We start from the raw sequence: 20678 nt of genomic DNA, 5'->3' as shown, positions 1-20678 counted from the left end.
GGGCAGATCTACTCTTTTTTACCTCATGTTTCTGATCACAATATGATCTATTTTGCAATTAGTTTGGATACCAGGTTATCCTACTGGCACTTGTGGTACTCCTCGTGTGGGTATGTGCTCAGCCAGTAATGTTGGCACAGTTTAGCTTGCTAGTAGCCAATTTTCGTGATGCCTGCTACCAAATATAGTTTAAGTCTTCATTTCACTTCTGTGTCATTTGTGCCAGCCCCGTTTTCTCAATATTCAGATTTGGCACTGGTACGAGTGTTACATTCATACTGGTCTGGAAAATAAATACATCCCTTAAAAATAAATGTGAAATTAAGGGAGAAGAAAGGACTTTCTCTGCTGAAGTCATGATTAAGAGAAAATAAGTTTTATACTGCTTCTGGAAGATCACAAAATCATGACTGCTTTGCTGCACCAGGTTTTGGTTTAGTCTCCTGTAAAAAGTCCTCACTTTGCAAGGTGAGATTCATTTGTCATCAGTGGCCTTTGAAAGCTTACACGAGAATAATCCTGGGGGAGTGTGAGCATATAAGAACAAAACACGATTGCTAAAAATACCCAGACTCAAATTGCATGGGCTGTTGTTTCCCTAGCACCATAATGAGAAATAACAATGCTGTAGATATACCATCCAGACTCCTGTGGCACAGGCTTAACTACTGTGAGAATACAGAGCCACCTCCCTTAGTACAGAGGACTGCAGACTGCAGTGTTATGAATCACCAAAGATAGAAATTGGAAATAATTCTGCAGAGCTGCCTGGAGGCAGGAGGACGGAGACCTTGGCACACTGGGAACCTCTGGGCTGCAAAGGAACAGCACCTCCATCTGTCACACGTCTCCACAAATGAAATGGCTGCTGTTGACAAATTACCCACCCTAGAAGTAAATCAGCAATATCAAAGTGCAGTTGATTACAAAAAGTGAGACTATGAGAATTGCCCTACTGGCTCAGAAAGGATGTCCATTGTCCATCTTGCCTGATATCTTGTCCATGACAATGGCCATAGCTGTTAGCAGATAGTGATCATGTCAATTGCTTTTCTCATTTATGAAGGGTTAGCTGTTCTTTATTGCAGGCCATCCATGAGAAGCTCTGGATAGCTCCACTTGGCAGTTCACAGGCTTTCTTTGGTGGATTTATTTTTGATTTAATCTTATTGTCAGTAATAAAAGAAGAACATACTGAGTTCTTAGTGCAGTTTTATAAGGACACAATATGAGTTAGTTTGGAGATGTAAAGCAGTTAGCATTGCTAGCATGGAAGTGCTTAACATCTCATGAGAACCATCTGATGCACCTCACCTAGAAGTATAAGGGAGCCATAACAGATGTGGGGCACAAGAAATCCATTACCTTATGACTGACTAAATGCTAGGTGGATTACCAGGTGAACAAACCTCTTGGCATTTAAGGCATAAGAGAGGAAGAATTAGAGAGGCTGAAGATTCATCTTTGGATTTATGTTGATACCCATGGGTTTACATTGATACCCACGGGTTTACATTGACACCCAAATTTGTATGTCTAAGTGCAAGTGTCTGCATATGAGCAGAGTCCCACTCATGCCAGATCTAGTCAACACAAGATGTTAAAATCAGTCAGGATTTCATTCATCAGTGGAACAGGGACAGATGCTGGAGTCCCACATGCCTTTGGCTAAATGACTAGTTCATTAGATTTCATCTGCTGGGATTTATTTCCACAAACATAGACATGTGGTGCCATTTGAGCACTCTTAGTTATTCCTCCACTTGTCATAACCATTGCTGAAAGGTGTGGCTTTCTGCATTATGTCTACAGGCTTGAAGGGGAGGTCTTAGGCAGCTGAATTGAGACTTGAGTGCCACTTTAAGCCACCAGGTTGTATGCTACTTGGTGTCCTGCTGCCACTCCAGTGGGCTTTGAATATCCTATAGGTCCAGTGCCTTATTTCCTAGCTCCAGAAAGGCATCCTGTCTATTTAGATCTTCTCACATAGCAGTAAATAAGTGTATTTAGTCAGTAGGAAACTGTCTCATCAACTACACTGACAGGATATTTGGGGTCTCTTCAGGCATCTTTACACTGGTGAGTTTTAGAAAGGTCAAGCAGTTCTAGCCCAGCTTCTGATCTAGATGGGAAATAGTGTCCTGTGTCATACTCATATCAGACCTGCCAGCACCTGAAATTACTGTATTCTCACATGGGCAACAGGAGTTACTCCTTATTATCTCGCCCCCAGGAATTTATATTTAAGTGCATGCAATTACATATCTGCATGTGAAGGTGGATTCTGCCCTCAGTACTGAACTAGTTCACTTGCTTTCTCATTCTGCTTTCTATACTGACTGTAAATATCTTTGAATTGTTTTCCTTCCTTTAAAGAACTGGTACAGATACGGGAACATACAGGCCAAGGTGTTTTGTGAGTGACAGCCTCTGAGAGGCAGCCTGGCACATGTTCTGACAAAAGCATTTTGTGTGTGGGGTAGGGTTAAATCATACTGAATTGGAATCCATGTCTTGGGACCATTTTTTGACAGAAGATTTGTTGCTGGCTGAGCAAAGTTGTTGAACACAGCTGCTTTTGCTGCAGTTCTCTGAGTGTAGATACCTTCGTGAATTTTAAGCTTTGCTGCTGCTTCTGCTGTCATTAATGATCTCTTTGTAGGCCTGGCCGTTACAAGAACTGTATGCCCATTATAAACAAAATGAAGAGAAATGCCAACCTGAATCAGTGTTTGTTCTTTGTATCCTCTTATCAAAAAAACCCAACAACCCAGTTTCCTTGGCCATCTGGGTGTGGAGAAGCTGAACAATGTGGTTTGTTTCCTGCTGTTTGCTTCTTGCTCAGCTATGTCAGGATTTTAGTGTAAATTACATTGTTTTCTAAAATATTAATGCTTTCTGTTCCTCTTAACCTTTCCACAGTTCTTGCTTGTCTCAGCAGACACAACAAAGATGTAAAGATGTCTTTTGGCACATCATAGCCACAAAGCCTGTTTAACACTACTTTTTAAAAATTATTATTATTTTTTAAATATCCAGTTAGTGTTCCAGGATGTCTCCTTCCTTTTCAAGTCTAAAAATGACTGACTAATTTTGCAGATCCTTTATATAAAGGTGGTAGCTATGAAAAGAGAAAAATGGCCAAAGGAAAAAAATAAAAGGAAAAGGAAAAGGTAAAGGAAAAAATCTTCTGGTTTTTAAAAGACCTTAAAGGACAGCATTTTCCATATTTTGCTGCAGCAGCAGCTGCTTGCAGTATGACTGGAGCATCCCACCTAGGCAGTACAGAAGTTTTTCTGGGTGCACAGAATCATAGGCAATAGAGTACAAAATACAGCACAGGCTTACTCAGGCTGGACTGGGGTTAGGCAATCACATCTGGTACAGAAAGATAAGTGCAGTGGAAAATTGGCTTGTTTGGCTAACTAGATCACCTCATCCAATTCTGTTTGCTAAGGAGGTAATCCCCTCAGGATATTTTCAGGTTGTTTTTTTTTCTTTTCTTTATTTTCTTTTCCATCTTGGAGAAAGATTGAGGAGACGGAAGGAGAGGGAGAAAATGGCCCATTTGCCAGTTTGTTGGAAAGAAAGTGGTGCAGAAATAAACTAGAGTCATCAGCTATAGGCAGTTTACAAATGCATTGAGATGTGGTTTATTCACACTTTGACTAGTGGTGCTAGATGGTTATCTTTACCTACCTCTACATAAAGGAGATTCAGCTCTTTCACACTGCAAAGCCTTCCAAGTCAGCAGTGAGCTACTTTCCCAGAGCAGGCATTGATGTGGTGAGTTTTTCTTCCCACCTGAATTTCACCTTGGCTCTCTGCCATCGAAGTAGGCGTTCCCATGCATGTGGCAGAAGAAGAAACTTACAGTCCACCTGAGACTCTCCTGTGTTCATTTTGGTAAAATACCTTGTAGTTTTGAGATAGGTGTTGAAAATTACAGTGTTTATTTCCTCCTTTTTTCCTTGCCTTTTGTTGTTGTTGTTTGTAATTACTTTCTATCTCATAATTCTATTTCTTCTTCATTGGACTTGAAGGAGTGATAGGCTCCTCATGGGAAAAAACACAGGTCTCATGGCTTCCATAGATTACAGCCTTCCATAGCTAAGTTGTTAGTAAGTCTATAGTCTTGGAGAGCACTAGGATGATAACGCTTGAGCACAATCTTTCACATGGTTTGGTTGAAACGTGTTGGCTGAGTTGGTAGGAGCTATACAAGGTCTCCCAACCACCAGAGTGATTGTTTACTTTTCTCATTTCAGTAAAAGCTACTTATTCAAGGGTTAATACCTTGGATTTAGTTTAAGTCCTAAACCCTGAATTTCATAATTCTTGGAGAACGTCTGTTAGTGAAGAGGTTATCAGATATTATTAAGAACTTACTTGCCTATAGGACAGGAGCTAAATTTTTAAGGTTTGGTCTTTATGAAAATTTTTAGGTCCTAAATATCTTTAAAAAAATCTGTCTCTGTACAGCTGGTAGAAGATATTAATTATTTAAACACAAAATCATGTTCAATTTCACTTGCAAATACAGGTATGCTAAGGAAGTCCTGTTAGGCATCTCTCTAGAAGACACTTTGTCTGAAGTAGATACTACTACTACTATTAATAATTTTAATGTGGATATTTATAAAAAAATATATTGAGCCACGTAATATTTTCCCACTTCCACAGCACTTGGTTTCAACTAGATGTGACCTGATTAAAACCAGTATTCATACAAGATCAGCAACAAGCCAAGTGCACTTTTCCAGAATGCCAAATGGATGACTCTCTTACCCCATGATTATTTGTGAATTGGCGACCTTCATTTGGCAACCTAGTGTCACTGTAAATTAGTCATGGTAGCAAAGTGGTATCTAGGGAGTGTAATAACCACAGGTGACCTTGCTGTAATGCCTTTCTCAGGAGAAAGCCTAGTTTTCATTTTCTGTGACCTCAGGTTTGTAACTCTTTCCCCCAGTAAAAGCAGCATTGAGAGGTGCTATGTAAAGTTGAACATGAGGCATAATGTCTCTCTGCAATTCAGTTTCTAATCCTTTAGAACATCACAGGATCTAATAGAAAGCCATCAGCAGCCTCCTTTACCAACAGCAGCCAACAGCCTGTTGTGTTCTTACTAGTAGTATTAAAATCTAGGAAAACAGAGGATGGCTAATTTTCCCCTTTTTTCCCTAATATTTCTATATTTTTAGTATTCATATGTATAGTCACATTCTCTGGAATTTAAAATGTAGCTCCTCATACAGCACAGAGGTGCTTATGACAGGTGACGCAGTGCACACAAGCAGATACATGTGTATTGGCCAGATTTTGCCACCCTTGTTCTTGTGCACTGGCATTTGATAGCAGATAGTAATCAGTATGATCAATGAATCATTTATACTTTCTCTTTATGCTGCCATAAATGTGCTTGCCCACCATCCAAGAGGTGATTTTGCATCTAAAGTTAGTTATTGTAAATAGTATTTATCATATTATTAAATATTGAAATTATTATTCAATAGCATTCAATAGTAATTACTCAATGTTATGTCAATGTTATTACATACAGGCTGTGGCATTTCTATGGTATCTCTGATTTATTACTATGATCTCCACCTGAAGTCTGTATTTGATTCTGTTATTAAGACTATGGCTATATATTTCCTCTGTGAATATATATAAAAGAGAGGATAGTTGGCTGGGCTAGCTGAAGCTGTGTTTGCAGCTGATGCTTTGAAACTATGATTCCACATCCAGTGAAATGTCTGTGTTAAATTAATCAAGGAGATTATCAGCAGAAGATAGTTTTCTCTGTGGCTCCAGAACATTAATCTCAGAAGGCATAATGAAAATAACTAGGCTTCTCATAAGATAAATAATACAAGAAGAGGATGAAAAACCTGCATGCATAAAATGCACCTCCGTAGCTCCCAATAAATATGGAAGCTATGCCAGACCCTTCAGTGCAGGAGCAGAAGAGAGCTAAAAAGTATTGGCCTGATGGGGTCTGAACACTAGCACAGGTCACAGAAACCAAGAGGGATATTCAGCAGGTTTGATTGCTCTTTGTAGAAAAAGTAGCATGTATCTCTTATTAATGCGTGCAGCCCACCAATATGAAGTATAATAGAGGCACATAAACCACACAGTTTTATTTCTTGCTTCACACCATCCTTTTGTGACATGTCCTGTAATAGCCAGACACTACTCCTAGCTCTTCTTCTCAAGGCACTCTAGGGCTTTCTCTTCGGACTTTAGGAACTGAGGTTTTCAATGGATTTGATCATGTTCATCTCAAAGTGGGTTAAATGGACTAGCATCATCCCTAAGACCCCTCTGCTTTGGTCTGTAGAATTCATTATTATTTTTATTTGATTTTTAAATTGGCTTATTTTTGTATTCTGGATTCATATTTTATCATCAGGGAAAAGGAAAACAAAAATTCCAGTCCCTGAAGGCCAGAAAGGATCACTGTTCTCCAGATTCAGTACTCATCAGACACTCAAAAGTTTCTACTTCTCCTGTCTCCCCCAAAGCACAGGGTATGGCTGCAGACGTGAAACCTGATTGCCCCTGGCATGATCCTAGCACCAATTCCTCCCTCTCTCAGCAGGGATAATAAGATCCTCTCCACTGTCAGCTGATGAACACACACTGGGACCTTCGAGGACACCTGTTCATCAGTCAGTTCCAGCCCTGCCACAGCCAGAGCCAAGCAAACTTCAAAATTAAAACCCACAGAAAACTCATCACAAGCAAGGGCAGATGAACACAGTATCTCTGATGAAGTACCATAAGGTCAAGACTTCTACACAAGATAAGTAGGAGTGTTACATTTATTCTCTGCTGGCTATTTTTCAGCCTTTTTTTTTTTTTTTTTTTCCCCCCTCACTCAGAAAATAGCCCTGAGCTTTGCCAGCCAATGGCAAATAAAGCCAAAATTCCAATTTCTGTTTCATCCCAGTATGACATCCCAAGAGTGCAATTGCTTCACAAGCTGTCAGTCCCAACACAGGGATGCTAAATGGAGCTAAAGAGATCTTTGAAATCTCAGTATAAATTATCCTTCTGGAGCTGAACCAACGAACATTTCCTGTGTTCACATGCTGACATGCTGTGCACATTTACTCTGACTCAAACTCCAGCCTTTAGTGGCACCTTGACAATAAGTAATCTCAGCTGCAAGCTGCGTGTGGACAATTACTTGTTCTCTCCATTTTTGTTTCATTCTTATAAACAGTTTTGTGAAATACCGTCAGTTTCATGACTGCTTCAGGCCAGACAGGGATTTGAACAGAGTGTGGTGGAGAGGGGTCCACCTCACCTTGCCTTGGTGTGGCCATTCCAGCAATCCTCCTCAATTGATGGACCGGCTGTCACTTGCTCATCCTTGCAGATAGTGTAGGGTAACGTTGACCAGAACTTTTTAGAGAGCTTTAATTTTTCTTTAATATCTGTTACCTGATTAAGAGACAATGAGAGGGAAAACAGGTTAAAAACGTTATCTCTGCTAACTATCATGTTAAATAATAGGTTGTTTAGTTTCATAATGGTAATGATGGTGAAGGTTAAAAGGGCTGAAGCTGCCAAAACTGAAATTTCTGTATTTGCAAGCAAGGCACTCAGCATCTGGATTTGAAGGGTACAAAAAATCAGTCACCTTTTTCCACAGGCAAGATATTAATAAAAGCATGATACATCTTGTCCTTTCTAGTCTCCATTTGTCTGAGGCTCTCTAAATATACATATTTCTGAGAAGTAATATGCCTCACAGTCTGCTGAATGTAAATTTAGTTAAACAGTGTACATCAGATAAAATGTCTCACTCACCAACTTGGTCATGTCTTAGATAAATATTATATTTAGAACTGCACCCACAGGTTCTTAAAAATGGTGCAGTGCTGAGCTGATGTTGAACTGATTTAAGATAGGCAGGCTGCATGCATTGCAGTACATTTTGATCTCAGTAACAATGAGAAGTTTGTGTACATACATGCATGCAGAGACTACATCCATCTTTGCTGTGAGGTATAGATAAATCACTGTAGCTGGATACAATTTCAAGAAATCAAATTATGATACAGTTTCTTTATATTATAAACTCCTTGAACAATTGGTATGATTCAGGCATGATTCAGGCAGCAAGCAGGAACAAACTGAATTTCCAGCATCAACTTACTAAATAATTGCTCTGGCTAAAATGTTATCAGTTCTTGTTTTGCTTTTGGTATACCAAAGTGGGGGAAAAAAAACTCTACAAGAATAGATAGAAAACACAACAAAGGACAGACTACAGAGGATGAATGGTGCCACAGTTGTTCTTATAGAAACAGATGCATTTCACATTATGTTGTAATAGGATTTAGTGCAGCTTGTTGAATAGCTTTCAAAGGAAATTGCTGAGCTTTATTCTTTAAAAAACAGAGAAATAAAAGCTCTCCATTCTTCCATTCAGTTTGAGAGTGGCTTTTAGGTTGTTGAGGTACAATATTGTACTTGGCTATTTATCTCTTTTATCTTTTGTTCCGAAGACAAGATATCTCTAGAAGCAAATGTCCCACACTGCTTTGCCATGCTTAGAATAGAATAGAATAGAATAGAATAGAATAGAATAGAATAGAATAGAATAGAATAGACCAGGTTGGAAGAGACCTTCAAGATCATCACGTCCAACCCATCAACCAATCCAACCCACCCAAACAGCTGACCCATGGTACCAAGCACCCCATCCAGTCTCCTCCTGAACACCTCCAATGATGGCAACTTCACCACCTCCCCAGGCAGCCCATTCCAATGGGCAATCACTCTCTTTGTATAGAACTTCTTCCTAACATCCAGCCTAAACCTCCCCTGGTGCAGCCTGAGACTGTGTCCTCTTGTTGTGGTACTGGCTGCCTGGGAGAAGAGACCACCATCCACCTGTCTACAACCTCCCTTCAGGTAGATGTAGAGAGTGATAAGGTCACCCCTGAGTCTCCTCTTCTCCAGGCTAAGCAATCCCAGCTCCCTCAGTCTTTCCTCATAGGGCTTGTGTTCCAAACCCCTCACCAACTTCATTGCCCTTCTCTGGACTCATTCCAGCAAATCAACATCCTTCCTAAACTGAGGGGCCCAGAACTGGACACAGTACTCAAGGTGTGGCTTAACCAGTGCTGAGTAAAGGGGCACAATGACTTCCCTGCTCCTGCTGGTCACACTATTTCTGATGCAGGCCAGGATGCTATTGGCCTTCTTGGCCACCTGGTCACACTGCTGGCTCATGTTCAGCTGGCTTTCAGCCACTGCTCCCAAGCCCTTTTCTGCCCGGCTGCTCTCCAGACACTCTTTCCCCAGCCTGCAGCACTGCACGAGGTTGTTGTGGACAAAGTGCAGAACCTGGCACTTAGATGTGTTAAATCTCATGCCATTGGACTCTGCCCATCTGTTCATCCTGTCAAGGTCCCTCTGCAGAGCCCATCTACCCTCTAAGAGATCAACACGTGCCCCAACTTGGTGTCATCTACAAATTTACTGACTCAATCGCCTTGTCCAGATCATTAATGAAAATATTGAACAGGATGGGGCCCAGCACTGATCCCTGGGGCACACCACTAGTGACTGGCTGCCAGCTGGATGTGGCACCATTCACCACCACTGTCTGGGCTTGGCCCTCCAGCCAGTTCCTAACCCAGCACAGAGTGCTGCTGTCCAAGCCATGGGCTGACAGCTTGGCCAGGAGTTTGCTATGGGAGATGGTGTCAAAGGCCTTGCTGAAGTCCAGGTAGACTACATCCACAGCCTTCCCACATCCACCATGCAGTCACCTGATCATAGAAGGAGATCAGGTTGGTCAGGCAGGATCTGCCCTTCCTAAATCCATGTTGGCTTGATCCCTTGGCCATCCTGCAGGTGTGCTGTGATTGCCCCCAAGATGATCTCCATAATTTTCCCTGGCACTGAGGTCAGGCTGACAGGCCTGTAGTTTCCAGGTTCATCCATCCGGACCGTCTTGTGGATGGGCATCACGTTGGCCATGAAGGGTTGTGTAGGCCACAGTGCAGTAAATCACAAAGAGAAAATGTATAGAAAATTTATAGAAAATGTAAAGAGCGAGGTTTATAGAGAGGAAGGTCCATTCATATATGTTTTTGGGACATGAGAGCAAAAGGGAGAGATTTTCCCATTTATTGCTTGTGCCTGGATAACTATTTACATAAGCAATCTGATTGACATTGGTGGTGAGCAATTTTTCAGAGCAGTAACTTTGTCGTTCTCTGGAAGTTATTTCAAGCTGATCAAAACTCAGTTTTTTGGAGTCATATTCAGATTTCTACTGCAATCAAATAAGAGCTGGTGTTCTAGGACTTGCAGGCTTCCATTTTGAACCACTAGTGAATCAACACTCACTGGAAAGTGATCTCCTCCATGACCTTTGTGAGGACTGTACTTTGGAGTGCAAACCTTGTATTTTCATAGAAGTCAACAAAAGAATAGAGAGGGGTTCTCACAACTCACATGCTGCACATACTCTCCAAACACTTTCTGAAAATCAAAATGAGTGCTCCCATACCCCAGTCACATCTGAAGATACTAAATGATGCTTATGCACTCTATACACGCTGCATATGGACAACAAACCATTACATTTCCTAACAATAACTATATTTTTGTTATTGGTGTTACAGAAGCACATCTGGTAAAATAAGATGGTCTGACATTACCCAGGTATGTTAGTAAATGACAGCTAATTAAGTCTCACACGTGAGAGATTTACCTGAGAGGTGTCACCTGCATTTTAGAGCCCAGAGGGAAGGCAGACATTTGCATGACTCACAAAGATCAGCAATAGGTAAAAAGACTACAGCTTAGTGAAAGGGTATCAGCCCTCTCTAGATGTTTCCAATTGGGGTGTATTTTAATGCTTTTTATCCCCCTCAGATGTTTCCCTTCATAGCTGTTTCCCCATCCCCACTGCATAATTTCACCATCAAACTTTAAATAACTTGAGGATTCAGCCTGAGAAGTCTTGTTCTTTCCTGCGGTGTGACCGGATATCTCTTAACCTTCTCAGCTTTTGACAGTGGATCTTACACAGCTACTCAAACGGTTCCTTGAACTTCACCTTGAAACTGGTTTTTGTGGAAGTGCAGTGTGGTTTCTGATGGTCTTAAAAGAGGAATTGCAAACATTGATTGATTCACTTCCCCATTCAGGGAGTAGCCTGATAATTGTGTTTGCTTCTGTATGATGAATATTGGGGCAGGCAATAAGTTCAGAGTACTTTTAATATAACTTTAAATGTGGAATAGAATTAGGTGAGGTAATGCCTGCCATGACATGTAAAACTTTTGCCTGTGGATACTGGTGGCTTCAGTTCAGGGATCTTAAGCATGACCACAGAAAATCTCTTGTTAGTGTACAAGGCTATGCATCTCCCTTTGTACTTGGTTTTGATCACAGTCAGCATTCAAAAAATATGCACCAGATGTACAGTCCCTTGTAAGCAAGATAAAAACCCTTAGGGATTCAGTTAATGTTGCTTGCTTGTGGTTCACAAACTTAGACTACTGTATGCCTGTAGTGACCTGTGGCCTTGTAAGTGATTCTTTGATATTTCCTATTCTTTGAATCAAAGATTAACTTTTAAGCTTGGTTAGACTTCTGTGGAAACATTCAAACACAAGACATATGTGATTTTGCTGTTTTACATATTTCTTTTCCATTTTCTCTAGCAGAGATTTATTTGCATTAAGACAGCAGGATCTCTGCCTGTAGTTAGCCTGACTTCCCCCAGCTACCTTTCTGATGTAGTCTTCATATTGTACTGAATTACTTTTTTTTTTTTTTCTCCCCAGCTACTTTGAAAGTGCTAAATTTGTTTTGAATTGCAATACTTTCTCACAAGATAAAAGGATCTAGCAAGAGCCACAGAAAGAGTTAATTTTTTTAAATTTATTGGGGGATATATAGAGATAGATATTAAAATTACCTGGCCTTCATCTATAATTGCTAATAGAACAAAGGCATTATTGTGTAGGCAAGAAAAAGCAAACATTTGTACTTCCAAAGAGCAACTCATATCCAGAATTATGGAAATGGTATAGTTGCATGCTCTACATTAAAAATTTTCTTATTTCTGCCACTGACTTCTTATGTGACCAAGGCAGTTGCATATGTCATGCTATTCCTCAGGAGAACTTGGAACAGCACCCATGAGTTCAGTTCCCATCCTACCAGTATGGGCTCAGTTAAAAGCAGGTAAATTAAGCTGACCGATGTTTGTGTCTTCTTTACTCACCTTGCACTCCAAGTAAGGAAGTGAGCTAAAAAGAAAGCCCATCATTTTATCAGGAATCAGACCTTAGTATTCCTTATTTTAATTCAGGACATCTGGAAAAATCAAAAGACTCACCAGGATAATTCAAGAAAGCATTGAAAATACCATGCAAAACTAACAGTGAGATGCCTGCATTTTATAAGGCATGGAAGATACCACAAAGACATTTGCTTGTGAAGTGAGCAGCCAATTGCCCATGGAATCCATTTTGGTTTAAAATGATGGGAACACACTTCTTTAGCAGTGGGATAATGTGAGCTCAGAAGCAGTGGGGGAGGGAGGGAGTAGAGGGGGCAAAATGCAAATTTTAATGACAAGTGCCTTAAAATAGTTTAAAAAAGGTTATTTCCCTTTCCCCCCTGCTCCTCCCCTCCTAAATCTGCACCTGGCAAATCCATCTCATAGTCCAGATTTGTCATCCCTACCAGTATAATCCAGATAGAGAAATATTTGAAGATGCTAAAATAGTGTTCAAAGATGTTGGAATGTGCCAAAATTGGACTCACATTCAGTGCAATAAATGCAATAAAGAGATATGGAATCTTGCTTGTCTCAAGAAGAAAGAGTTATTATTAATTATTAATTATTTGTTTTCTTGTTTACTCTGCAGGTTGTGAAGATTTTCCTTTTGAAAAATACCAGCAGAATATTCAGCTTGCTTGTCTGTTAATGCCTTCTCCCTAGGGATATTCAGCAACACCTCAATGCAAAGTCGCACTGAGAGTTTAGCCTTTATGCTTTATGTACAGAGGTTTCTGGCTGCTCACTGGGTGATGTACCATTGATTGGGTCACGGTGGTGTAGCCAGCTGGAAGATGATTGGAGTGGATGTTTGCAATGAGGTGTTCTAATTCTGTGTGCTTCAGGCCAGGTATGTAGAATGTATTCTACTGGTGTGTAGACCTAACAGAACAGCTACAGACAGTGAGCAGAAAGCCTTGCAGTTTTCTTTTAGAGAATAGATGTGAAAATAGCCATCTCAAGATGCCTTCCTATCTGTATAGTTTATTCAGTCACATACTCCTTTGCCCTTTAATTCACAAGCAACATTTAACAACAACAACAACAACAACAAAAGTTTTCTACAGCCTGATCCTTTCTTTCTCCTGGATGTGTCTAGCATGCCCAACCACATACACAGCACCCTTGCAGTTGTCATTAAAAATTATGTAGATCTCGCATAATGATGGGCAGCTTGACAACAGACTGAACACTTGACCACCTGAGTCATGTGCAGGATCATAAATAGTATGCCCTTTGTCATGGGCATGGATGGCTATATAGGAAGAAAAAGGAATTTGATTTGTGTTATTCCCTACCAGCAGAAAACCGCACTGGACTTTCATACATTGATCAGTATTTATTTATGTCCATTAGGGATCTAACCTGAAAGCATCCTGAGACTAATGGCCAACAATGTTTTTTAAAGGACTAGGTCAGCAAGCACATATATACTGTTTCTAAATGGTTGTTATGTCTATGCCTCTGCTACATGGGTGTCACAGACATGACAAGAAGCATGTGTCAAAGACAGGACAAGAAGCATATGTCACAAGCAGGTCAGTACAGCACATCCGGGTATTCTAATTGACACGCAGTCTTCCTTGTAAGCTGAACTTAATGAAAAGCTGTTAACTAAGTTTTAGGGGCTGCCCCTCAAGAAAGATGTGTCTCCTGTGCATCCTTTGTTACATCTTCCATCTTCATATAGATGTCTCAGAGGCACTAGGGTCTTGTGCAAGCAACCAAATCGGGCTTTCTCCATCTCACCCAGGTGTTTAAATTCAGCTAAAGAAGACCTCTCTCTCTTTCTCTCTCTCAGAGTTTTTTTAAAGGCGCCTTCATTTCTCCAGTGATTAGATACAGGGAGCTCAGCCACATATTTTTGTTTAGACCAGCTCATTAGGTGCCCAAAATTTCAATGAACATTAGGTACCTCAGGGAAGGTGACTCGTTTGATTTGGAATAAGCGAAGCAGAACTTTAGTTGCTCTATATGGAGATTATTTTTTCATACATTATACATTTCCACACTTTCTCACAAAAGAAATTTAAATGCCAAGCAGTTGCCGGAGCACTACGTGCTTGATCACAGATTATTTTTCAGCCTTTTAAAAAGTGAAGTGTACAGGGCACAGATTCGGTGGGTTTCGAGCTTGGCATTGCTTTAGCTGCTCCAGCGCTCTTTGGCTCTGGGGGTTCCTGGAGATGGCAGTGTTGCTCAGCTTTTGCGCCGCTGCCAGCCCCACCGACGCACACCCGCCGTGTTTCCCAGGGAATAAGACTGTAGATTGCTCTGCTGAATATAAAACTGACAACCCTGTTATTTTAAACTCGAAAGTGACAGGCTGTTATTTTAATGAGGTCTGCCAGTGCCAAGGTTAACCAAAGCTTTATTTCCCCTACAAAACGTTAAGGCTGTGGTTCTAAAGAGGGGGCTGTGAAATTTTACGATTATTGATACTTTCTTAGTGCAAATAAGTTCTGAGAATTTCACCCTTATTGCACAACAAATGCTTTTTGTTTTTTTTCTGCCTCTCTTATTTTATTACCTTTTTTTTTTTTTTTGTTTTCTTCCCCCTTTACATTTGACTTTGTGACTTGATATGGTCCGGAGCTCTACCAATAATTGCCTGCTTGTGATTCATGTTTCTGCACAGAAAAGCAGATGACAGCTCTTCTAATCAAGAACAAATGCCGAGTCCCAGTGATAAAGCACAAATGGGCGCTTGGGTAATTTGTGAAATAAAACAAATGAGCTAGGTGACTTTCTAAAGCATCTTTTCTCACCAGAGTATTTTAAGGTGAAATGAAAGGATTTTATTTTGTCATTGTCTCTAAGGGCTATCCATATCTTTGACAAGGAAAAAAAAAATAAAGCTTTTAATAACAATACAGAGTGACTATTACACCTACTGAATTTTTGAACTAACGTATATAACTTTCGAAAGTTAGGGTGGCTACTGCTCCCATAAACATACACTTAATCTATCTGTGTTCACACTAAAGTCCACAGCAACTCAGCACTGACTCAGTTAAGTTTCTGATGCCATTTGAGAAACCTGCAGTAACCTGGGCAAGTTTCCTACAGCTTGTGACTTATATGTAACTGCTCTGTGTGCTATCTTGGATGACCTAGTTGCATTTTTTTTTTCATTCAGTTTTCATCTGAAACAGGTATTTTAAAGTAATCCAGGTTGCCTGTTTCATGTTTTTTAAAGAAAATAATTTACAGGTCTGCACAACAAGCACTTGCAATAGTTTCCTTGCCTGCTGTGGTGTGCCAATTCTTGTGCATGTTAGCTGGCTACAGAGGCAAGTGCAACTGCCTGTGTAAGGCCATGACTGTCACCATTCAGGTGACAGCACCATGCTCAAAACCAATACAAGCAAAGAGATCACGTGCCTTACGACACTGCTATCTTTCTGTGTCTTAACCTTCACTTGCAGACCCTGCTTTCAGCAGTCTCCACAACTCTTCAGAGAGCTTAACACCACTTCATACCATCAGATGGTGACTTTTAAAAAATAAATCTCTGATGTTATTGCTTACAGGAAGGTAGACACCAGTCTGACACTAAACTCTTCCCAAATTCAACATTTCTTTTGGCTGGGAGAAGAGGAAGGAGAAGAGTCTGTTAAGTGATGAGGTAACCTGGGCTAAACTTCTTCTCATTTCCACAAATGTGTCCATTTAACCTCACTCTTGCTTGTGGCTTGATTTGATTTGTGCAGCCAGTCCACCTCCTTAAGTAGGTATGTCAGGACGAGTTCATTGTTCACTCTACTTGTCTGCTCAGTAAATAAAAACATTGCTTTTGGAAAGTAGAAGCTACTGGGAACCTCAGAATTTCCTGAAAGGGAAATCTGTACGAACTTGAAGCAGCTTTACCCTTTCTTGTAATACCTCAGAGCAGTGCTAAAAAGCTGGTCTGTAAATCTGATTCAAGCAAACTGGAAACACTCAGAAGAATCAGCATTTTATTGCACTAAGTATAAAGGTGCTGGAATCTTGAAGATAAAATGCCAGTGGGTTTTCAGTGCCAAGGCTTAGCTATTAAGTACTGATTCTTTGTGAATGCTCCTTCGTTTCTTCAAGCAAAAATGTTAATAGCTAACGTAAACCATTACTGATAGACTATTTCAAACTTATACAGACTTTTCACTTGTCTTGGAAATGTTCATCTGGTACCAGTAGAAAAGTGGCTGTTTCATCTCTTAAAACTCAAGGATTTAGAGAGAACCACGTGTTACAATAGATTAGTAGTTCAAGCCTCCTAACAGCTGTGAGAAGCATATGATTTCTAAGGGCAGCAAGAGTTGGGATATGTGCTTTCACAACAGAGCAAGGCAGATAATTGTACTTCATACTTAAAGTTGCCTAACATTTAACTTAATTTCTTGTACTGGTTACTTCTTGACACAGATCTGCTGCATTCCAAACTTAAGAAGCTCTCAGTGGATTCTCAACGCCTTGAAATAACTCAAGATTCAGCAATAAGTTGATGGCTACCCTGGCAGCAATTTCTGGGCTTCTGACCTACCTCTCCCTAAACCATAAGTGCTACACCTGGCTCTTTACTCAGGGGAGACAAAGGTATAGTGAAAAGGCCAAGGTAGCTGAAAACACAGGAAGCAAAGAAATATGTAAAGCCAGAGCATGTAAGTAAGAGGTTTGATGAAAAATCCACTTAAAGATTTTAAAATTACTGCACACTGCTATAATATATTTGAGATACTAGGGTACTTGAGCATCTTCTCTGTGAAGATACACTGAGATCCCTGGGGCTGTTTAGTCTTGAGAAGAGAAGACTGAGAGGGGATCTCATCAATGTGTATAAATATCTGAGGGGTGGGTGTCCAGTGGAGGGGGCCAGCTCTTTTCAGTTGTGCACAGTAATAAGACAAGAAACAATGGGTTCAAGCTTGAACATAGAAGATTTCACCTCAATATGAGAAGAAACTTTACAGTGAGGGTGATTAGAATAAACCTTTATTAGAATAAACCAAACCAGGTTGGAAGAGACCTTCAAGATCATCGTGTCCAACCCATCAACCAATCCAACCCACCCAAACAGCTAACCCATGGCACCAAGCACCCCATCAAGTCTCCTTCTGAACACCTTCAATGACGGTGACTCTACCACCTCCCCGGGCAACCCATTCCATAGCGCAATCACTCTTTCTGATGGAGCACTGGAACAGGCTGCCCAGAGAGGTTGTGCAGTCTCCTTCTCTGGAGACTTACAAAGGCCACCTGGATGCATTCCTGTGTTGACTACACTAAGTGATCCTGCTTTGGCAGGGGTCTTGGACTCGATGATCTCTTGAGATCCCTTCCAACCTTTCATGTAGGGTGATGCTATGATACTATGATATCTTCCATACAACATAGAAACCAGTGCCGTTTCCCCCATGGATTTCAGGGATCATTGGCATTTCCCAAGGACTCATTATGACTTTAATTTTAAACTTAGATGTTTTAAGAAAAATTTAGGATGACAGCAACAAAATTTTCAGAGATAGATTTCTGAAATGACATTTCTGCAAGGTAAACAGGCTCAGCAGAAAAAGCACTTATCAGGAAAACAATCAGAGTCAGAGAGTACCTTGTACTGTGAACCTGCCATGTCAATATACTAATGACTTTCATTGCCTTCCTGCTGAAGAGAAGGTGAGTTATCGCCACTGATGTGGTGATGCACTCTCTTGTCCTTTCATGATAGTGTTAAGTATTGCAGTTACTGGATCCTAACAGAACAACTGCACACAGCTTCCTCAGGGCTGCCAGGGACTCAGGTTGATGCAGGCAGGAAACACAGAGGTGGGGTGTGGACTGAGCTACTGCTAATGCTTAAGGATCCATCTAAAAGGGGGAGGAAATACAATTCCTTTTTGAAGTACAGCAAAGTAATGAGATGTTCTTATAAGATTATATCCTAAAGCAGCAAAATCTAATGAGACTAATCAATTTCCTGTTTCTACCATGGCTGAGAGGAAAGTCATGCATTTAGATATTTTTGCAAGATTGCTTTTCGATCTAATCCTGAATCAGAAAATTGACCCAATCTAGGTTTTGGTCCACTTTGAAGTGAAAAGTGCTAACACATGCCTGTAACTACCTGTACTCTGGAGTCTGAGCCTCAGTGAATCGTATAAATTGAAGATGCAGTGCTCACCTCTGCCATAAATTCAATACACTCTACAAGACCATTTGTGGAATCTAATCTGGACAATTTAAAGAACAAACATGAATGGGGAAGTTTTGTATGGATAAGAATGGGCACGATAGCAAACACCTGAGGCATACTATGTGAATCTAAGTAAGATGTCTGTCCCAAAGAGTTTTAATTTAAAACAGAGAAAGGGTGAGCAGAAAGGAATATGCCTATTTTATGTATACATAGGAAAAAGAATTACATGCAAAGAAAATTACTTGAAGTCAGAGTCACTGGATAAGCAAAGCATTACTCCTACGTCTTTAGCACTTTCTTTATAATGAAGTCTGTTTTCCCTCCTTGGATATTGCTTTAGGTAATAAGCCTCCCCACTCCTCCAAGGATATGTCTACCTAACAGCCATGACAGTATAACACAGTTCAAGCTATATTTAAAGCAAGCAGGTAAACACAGCATGCAGCTAGACATGGTGTTACTGCCTGAGTATTTATTGTGACTCTTGGGCAGACTTTGTAGGTTGCTGTTCATCTCCCTGTCACCACAAGTGTATTGCTGGCATCTGAGCACTTTATGTTACCACATTGCTGAAGCAGACATGCCACTTTCTGGACACTGTCAAATAAAGAGGTCTGAGTCATGCAGCTGTGTAATATTGATTTTGTCTTCCAAGAACAAAAGGCAACGACCAATCCAGGGCTAGATGGGAAAACAAGCAAGACAGAGCTGGAGCTGTTGAAACTGTGGCCTGGCCACTGTTCCTGATTATTTGGGAAAGGGGAAGTAGCTCTCACTGCTGCCAGACATCTGCTGGGCACAAGGGACAGGCAGCAGGCACAAGTATCAACAGGCATCAGCTGTCTTGCTTGCCCCTTCCCTTTACCTTTAATGCTAATGCAAGAGGCTCCTGCATTAAGAGGCTACAGAGGGAGGGAAGCTGCCTGGCTCTGTGGTGACAAGAATGCTCTCAGCAGGATACGTGGGGCCCACATGGGATGATAGAACAAGGTACTCTGCGTCTTCTGTAGGATGTGAGGGCAGGGTGGGTGGTGAAAGCAAAGCTACAAGAACCAAAGCAATCAAGCTGCAGTTGCCAGCTAAGGAGTCACTTCACAAAGAGCAGTAAAATATTCTTGTCTCATTCTTCCTACAAAGCCTAGGCAATCCCCTGCTTGTTCTTCATAGCTCTTTGTGAGCACAAACAGATATAACTGAGTGTTACCTGCTGCTGAGCTGCCTACAGCTGGCAGGCAGCAATTCTGCTGGCTACCCCTCTTGATGGAAGTGACTAGCTGGACAGAAGATCGATGCTTGCTCCTCGTGCATAGGCAGCTTAAAAGCAGCCTAGCCTCCATGCCAGCACCCTCAGGATTTAGGCAGCTGCACACTGGTTATTTATTTGTCTCTTTTTCAAAGTGCATTCCTTACCTTAGCCCACTGCTGCATTTCAGCAAGGATTCATGCAAGGCCATGCCAGGCATTCGGTGATCACAAGCTGTGTTCCCATGGTCACAAGTCTATCATAAAAGTAATGGCAGTATAAAAGTAACAAGTGCTGCTATTTATTTGCCTCCAAAATCTAGAAACTTTAGAATTCATGTTTTAGAGGATTTAGTGATAGTCCCATATGCTGGAAAATTGGGTTTGTTTTACCATAATGGTTCAGACTGCAGATTTTAAGAAGAGGAGATTCACAAGACATGGCATGAAAAATCAAGAAAATTTGCAAATTTGTCTTTAAAAACTAAGCTCAGAAAAACTCAAAATGGAAGAAATACAGCTTCACAAAGGGTGGTGTCATAAATGAGCAAAAGATAATAACAGAAGCATTCACGTTTTCTATTTCAGCTATAAAACCAGTGATATTTTCCAGTCAGGAGCTCTTCACCAGACAGAAGATATTACTCTCACTGACTCAAAGCTATTCTGATGCTGAATGCATAAAATATAGGCCACTGCCTGAAGTATATATTGAGGAGCATCCCGTAAGGATCCTGAGCTTCACAAATGCTTTCATTTCTTATCCTCTTAATTGGAATATTTCAAGAATGTCATTTGAAAAGCCTGGCATTTGGTTACATGGAGTAGTAAAGGTGGGAAGGGAGTGGCACAGAGTGGAAGGGTCTTAGCTATGCACCCTGTAGGAGCTGATATGGGTATGCGAGACGAAGAACTGCCATCTCTGAATTACCT

General features: G+C 40.8%; 1 protein-coding gene across 1 annotated transcript in view; it reads right to left on the bottom strand.

The window, feature by feature from the left end:
* Positions 1–20678, bottom strand: part of GPC6 (glypican 6) — an 842052-nt gene that overhangs the window by 4156 nt on the left and 817218 nt on the right. The window contains exon 8 of the mRNA XM_068166885.1: positions 7319–7455. Within this exon, the coding sequence (XP_068022986.1) occupies positions 7319–7455 (137 nt within the window). The remainder of the gene's footprint in view (positions 1–7318; positions 7456–20678) is intronic.

Source organism: Melanerpes formicivorus, unplaced genomic scaffold, assembly GCF_026170545.1.
Source record: "Melanerpes formicivorus ecotype bairdi unplaced genomic scaffold, bMelFor1.0.p_v2 SCAF_110, whole genome shotgun sequence".
NCBI lineage: Eukaryota > Metazoa > Chordata > Aves > Piciformes > Picidae > Melanerpes > Melanerpes formicivorus.
The sequence above is the reverse complement of the archived record's forward strand: the minus strand, read 5'-3'. Positions and strand labels throughout refer to the sequence as shown.